This window comes from Cherax quadricarinatus, chromosome 76 (assembly GCF_038502225.1).
Source record: "Cherax quadricarinatus isolate ZL_2023a chromosome 76, ASM3850222v1, whole genome shotgun sequence".
Taxonomy (NCBI): Eukaryota; Metazoa; Arthropoda; class Malacostraca; order Decapoda; family Parastacidae; genus Cherax; species Cherax quadricarinatus.
Window position 1 is genome coordinate 22,122,051 of NC_091367.1, and position 6,819 is coordinate 22,128,869.

Genomic DNA, 6,819 nt, shown 5'->3' on the forward strand with positions numbered 1-6,819 from the left:
TGGCATAAAATTTCACGTTTTTATTAGATTCCACTCATGGTCTTGATTCATAAAAATGTAGTCTTTCAGTGTATTTTTTTATTTATCAGAATGTTCCACCCCTGTCCCCCTTGCCCTGCACTCCTGAAATTTAAGTACTGTGTATGCATATATAACAAAAAGGCACAATACCGTGACTGGAACACTACACAGATAAGCCGCACATATTAGAGAGGAGCTTACAACGACATTTCGGTCGTTCATGGACCATTTACAAAGTCACAATAACAAAGACGAGAGGCGGAGGGAGTAGTATATAATGGTCCAAGTCAGACCGAAATGTCGTTGTAAGCTCCTCTCTCCTATGTGTGGGTTATTTGTGTACTGTGTATGCCTCACTTAAATAAATACTGCATTATTCACACACACTCAGAGCCATCTTATGTTGTGGAATAATGGCAGAATGATCATTAAGGAGGATTTACAGAAACAATAATGCTTTGAATCTATGGCAGTTACTACTAAAAATTCAGCTGTATAAAATGCAGGAAGTTTTAGCATGTCCATCTTGAACACTGTGCTCAGTTGACTCCAGTATGTGCTTGCTGGCTCTGTCCACATTACTCCTGTAATAACAGGAATCATTTCTGAAAATTTTTTACAATTTGAGTATTCTGAATTAGGAAGTTAATTTCTCAGTTTCATGATATACTTGGAGACTTGTTCTCAAGCCACACTATTCTGTAATAAATTTTATTTATTTTATTAATTAAGAATATTCATCCAATATTTTATATTCAGTACTGTTCCTTTCACTTCCAAATAGTATTAAACATTGTTTAATTAATGTGTGTAATTGAACTGAAGAGTTATGTACAGTACAGTACATGTGTAGGGGCAGGCAGCAGCTGTACTCTCTGATTCTCACTCCTATTCACTCTCTCACTGTTTCTTACACAGTACTCTACCTCCTCACAGATGATTATATGTTTGGTGAGGGTGATGTGTGTGTGTAAGAGTGGGCATCAGCTGGACTGCCTCTTTCTCACTCACATATTCACCCTATCCCTATCCTCTCCTACCTACCTACCTTGAGGGTATTCTGGGGGTCAGCACCCTTCGGCCAGGTCCATGACCAGGCATCCTGGTGGATCAGGGCCTGATCAACCAGGCTGTTACTGTTGGTCATACATAGCCTAACGTTGGAACCACAGCCTTCTGGGGGTCAGCTCCCTTCGGCCAGGTCCATGACCAGGCGTCCCGGTAGATCAGGGCCTGATCAACCAGGCTGTTACTGTTGGTCGTACATAACCTAACGTAGGAACCACATCCCGGATGATCTGGCACTGACTTTAGGTATCTGTCCAGCTCTGTCTTGAAGCCAGTCAAGAGTCTGTTATTTAAGACTTGTTTTTCTGCCCTTGTTATGATGGGGTTAAATTAATAGTTATTTCATGTCTCTTAAAGAATGTGAACTTAATTTGGTAAAAACTAAAGAGAAAAAATTGATTTGTTTCAAATAATTTATTTGAATATAGGTGGACCTCATAACACGGGACTTGCATTCTTTAAATTGACTTCTTATGTAAAATTGCATTTTGGAATTCATATAATGTATAGGGGAAAAATAGGGTTCAGTACACAGCACCTCCCCAAAACAGTCTTTTGAAATAATGAACATTTTGACAAAATACATTATATATGGATTTCATTGCTTGATTGGAAATATATGTTATGTACTTAAATCATAAATATAAACTTATAAGTTTATTTAACAATTCTTCAGGAAGCATATGGCTGACACTGGTGTTTGACAGTATACCATCTGTTCCAAAGAAAGTGGGCATGGCACGCAGTCTAGAGAAAACGGTGATAGTTAATAACCACCCAGTAACTATTATAAATTTATTACATAATCTTAAAAGTGTAAACCACGGTATGGGTGGGGCTTGAACTTACAGAAAGTGAGTTGTATAAAATATGTGGTAGTGTTGGAAGATGATTATGTAGCTTAGTTGAGCAGTAGATGACTGAGAGTTGCCTTTCATACATGAGTGATGCCTTTCATACAGATGGTGCAGTCATACCTTACACTGTGTAGTTTTATCTGTATGAAAGTGACAAGGAAGAATTTTATACAGTACCTTAAATTTCTTGTTCTGTTACATGTTGATAAAGAAATGTTTGGAGATAGTTATTAAGTAGTGAACAATTGATGGCTCAGAGTTGCATGTTCATGTTTTATCATGGTGATGCCTCACATCATATAATTATACCTTTAATTCCTTGTTGTATTGTTAAACAAGTGTTTGGAGACCTCATGTGACAAGTGAGTGGTAGACAGGTGTGTTTTTTGTTTATTAGCTGATGACACGCACACATCAGATCAACTGAACCACCACACGTTTTGCCGTACAATATTCTACTTTAGAGACATGGAAGTATTTTATCAAACCTTAAAATCCTTGTTTTATTGCTTGCTGATTAAAAAGTGTTTAAGATTGTTATATGACTACCAAACTGTAAATAAATGGTTGTTAGCTGCTTGGCTTATCAAATGGTTATAACCATAATTTTTAATGGGGTAGACCAGTAAGCCAGTGGAAGGCCTTGGACAGATGACCAAAAGCTCCAGCTGCGAGTCGTCATATGACTGAAACCCGCATCAGGAAACACTTGTCCTGTTCCCTGATGAACCTTACCTAACCTCTAGTGAGTTTGTTTATCAGCTGATGTGCCACACACTCCACTACACAATATCTCTTTTATAATAGAGACAAGGAAGTACTGTATTTTATTATACCGTAGATTCCCTCTTGTTTCTTCTGGCATTCCTCAGGCATGGGGGAAGAGGGGAGGGGGGGTTTTCTGAGTGGGAACCAACCCAAATAAAAAAAATTCCAACTTTTGTTACATTCAACACCTGTACTAATAATTTTGATATATGAATAGTGTTCAAGTAAAAATGTGTTATGAGAGGTGTCTGTATTTAAAACGGTAATAACTACAGAGCAGCATTTGTAATTCTAAAGAGAATAAGTCCAGAGCAGCGTTATTCGGGGCCCTACTGCTGTTATTCTGTTATTTATGTCTATTGAACTGAAAAAGCCATTGGTGGGTGAAGATATCCTATTAAAGACACTGATTCACACACTGCACTGTGGCAGTGTGTGAACTGGCCAGCTGTTTGTCACTGAAGTTGGTTAATATGATTCTACTGTTGTGGTTGCTGTCCTGCTGTCTTGCTCGTGTGCCAATGACTTCATTAATGCCATTTTTATTTTTGTTCACTATTCAACAATGAGTTATACCTTGAGTAGCTGTACAATGTTTTACTGTAGTTTGTTATTATTTACACTTGATGTTCTTGAATATAATCATTCTACTGCCTGGATAGTGTTATTAAAAGGATAATTCATTGTTGAGAACTTTTATTCAGTGTTAACTTTGGCTTGCTAATTGTTGGTTTTACACTGTGTTGCTGCCCGAGGTTTGAAGTTTGCCGACTGAATTGTTCATGAATGGATTTTGAGATTTTTGACCAAACATTTGGTTGTTAGATCAGTCAATAAATTATGAGCCTGTTGTTGCTTATATATTGACATTGTTGAGAGTGAACTTGAAATTTATAAGTTCATGTGGGCGGTGCGCAGTAGTGACATTGTTGGGTCTCTTTACAGTGGGCGGCCCCCCAGATGTACAGTGGGCGGGTGTTGGGTGGGCGGCCAGTGATGTGTCCTATCTGTGGGCGCAGCGTCAGTCGCAGCGATCACCTCAAGACTCACCTGCGCACCCACACGGGGGAGAAGCCATACATCTGTCCTAATTGCCCGTACCGCTCGTCAGACAGCAGCAACCTGCAGAAACACCTCAAGAAACACCATCAACCATTTTAAAGATACCTGAAGTTTTCCTTCAGTAAAGTTGACTTAAAGAGCACTCAGTGATGCACATCGTCAGCACTCCAGTGCTTCACACCAGCACTCCAGTGCTTCACACCAGCACTCAAGTGCTTCACACCAGCACTCCAGTGCTTCACACCATCACTCCAGTGCTTCACACCAGCACTCCAGTGCTTCACACCAACACTACAGTGCTCCACACCAGCACTCCAGTGCTTCACACCAGCACTCCAGTGCTTCACACCAACACTCCAGTGCTTCACACCAGCACTCCAGTGCTTCACAGCAACACTCCAGTGCTTCACACCAGCACTCCAGTGCTCCACACCAGCACTCCAGTGCTTCACACCAACACTCCAGTGCTTCACACCAACACTCCAGTGCTTCACACCAGCACTCCAGTGCTTCACACCAACACTCCAGTGCTTCACACCAACACTCCAGTGCTTCACGCCAACACTCCAGTGCTTCACACCAACACTACAGTGCTCCACACCAGCACTCCAGTGCTTCACACCAACACTACAGTGCTTCACACCAACACTACAGTGCTTCACACCAACACTACAGTGCTCCACACCAACACTACAGTGCTCCACACCAACACTACAGTGCTTCACACCAACACTCCAGTGCTTCACACCAACACTCCAGTGCTTCACACCAACACTCCAGTGCTTCACACCAACACTCCAGTGCTTCACACCAGCACTCCAGTGCTTCACACCAGCACTCCAGTGCTTCACACCAACACTACAGTGCTTCACACCAACACTCCAGTGCTTCACACCAGCACTCCAGTGCTTCACACCAACACTCCAGTGCTTCACACCAACACTCCAGTGCTTCACACCAACACTCCAGTGCTTCACACCAGCACTCCAGTGCTTCACACCAACACTCCAGTGCTTCATACCAACACTCCAGTGCTTCACACCAACACTCCAGTGCTTCACACCAACACTACAGTGCTCCACACCAACACTACAGTGCTTCACACCAGCACTCCAGTGCTTCACACCAACACTACAGTGCTTCACACCAGCACTCCAGTGCTTCACTCCAACACTACAGTGCTTCACACCAACACTACAGTGCTTCACACCAACACTACAGTGCTTCACACCAACACTACAGTGCTTCACACCAACACTCAGTGCTTCACACCAACACTACAGTGCTTCACACCAACACTACAGTGCTTCACACCAACACTACAGTGCTCCACTCCAACACTACAGTGCTTCACACCAACACTACAGTGCTCCACACCAACACTACAGTGCTTCACACCAACACTACAGTGCTTCACACCAACACTACAGTGCTTCACACCAACACTACAGTGCTTCACTCCAACACTACAGTGCTTCATTCCAACACTACAGTGCTTCACACCAACACTACAGTGCTTCACACCAACACTACAGTGCTTCACTCCAACACTACAGTGCTTCACACCAACACTACAGTGCTTCACACCAACACTACAGTGCTTCACTCCAACACTACAGTGCTTCACACCAACACTACAGTGCTCCACACCAACACTCCAGTGCTTCACACCAACACTACAGTGCTTCACACCAACACTACAGTGCTTCACACCAACACTCCAGTGCTTCACACCAACACTACAGTGCTTCACACCAACACTCCAGTGCTTCACACCAACACTACAGTGCTTCACACCAACACTCCAGTGCTTCACACCAACACTCCAGTGCTTCACACCAACACTACAGTGCTCCACACCAACACTACAGTGCTCCACACCAACACTACAGTGCTCCACACCAACACTACAGTGCTTCACACCAACACTACAGTGCTTCACACCAACACTACAGTGCTCCACACCAACACTACAGTGCTCCACACCAACACTACAGTGCTCCACACCAACACTACAGTGCTCCACACCAACACTGCAGTGCTTCACACCAACACTACAGTGCTTCACACCAACACTCCAGTGCGTCACACCAACACTCCAGTGCTTCACACCAGCACTCCAGTGCTTCACACCAGCACTCCAGTGCTTCACACCAACACTCCAGTGCTTCACACCAACACTACAGTGCTTCACACCAACACTACAGTGCTTCACACCAACACTACAGTGCTTCACACCAACACTACAGTGCTTCACACCAACACTACAGTGCTCCACACCAACACTACAGTGCTTCACTCCAACACTACAGTGCTTCACACCAACACTACAGTGCTTCACATCAACACTACAGTGCTCCACACCAACACTACAGTGCTTCACTCCAACACTACATTGCTTCACACCAACACTACAGTGCTTCACACCAACACTACAGTGCTTCACACCAACACTACAGTGCTCCACTCCAACACTACAGTGCTTCACACCAACACTACAGTGCTTCACACCAACACTACAGTGCTCCACACCAACACTACAGTGCTCCACTCCAACACTACAGTGCTTCACACCAACACTACAGTGCTCCTCTCCAACAGTACAGTGCTTCACACCAACACTACAGTGCTCCACTCCAACACTACAGTGCTCCACTCCAACACTACAGTGCTCCACACCAACACTACAGTGCTCCACTCCAACACTACAATGCTTCACACCAACACTACAGTGCTTCACACCAACACTACAGTGCTCCACACCAACACTACAGTGCTTCACACCAACACTACAGTGCTCCACACCAACGCTACAGTGCTCCACACCAACACTACAGTGCTTCACACCAACACTACAGTGCTCCACACCAACGCTACAGTGCTCCACACCAACACTACAGTGCTCCACTCCAACACTACAGTGCTTCACACCAACACTACAGTGCTCCACTCCAACACTACAGTGCTTCACACCACTACAGTGCTCCACTCCAACACTACAGTGCTTCACACCAACACTACAGTGCTCCACTCCAACACTACA

The 6,819-nt window shown here is 44.0% G+C and overlaps 1 protein-coding gene across 11 annotated transcripts in view; it reads left to right on the plus strand.

Annotated features, from left to right (window-relative positions):
• LOC128703657 (protein tramtrack, beta isoform) overlaps positions 1 to 6,819 on the plus strand; it is a gene marked incomplete at its 5' end in the record, with an annotated part of 506,533 nt that overhangs the window by 186,789 nt on the left and 312,925 nt on the right. The window contains 1 exon segment of one of the 11 annotated variants that reach the window (XM_070101387.1): positions 3,660 to 3,922. Within the exon segment in view, the coding sequence (XP_069957488.1) occupies positions 3,660 to 3,875 (216 nt within the window). 11 annotated transcript variants of the gene reach the window in all.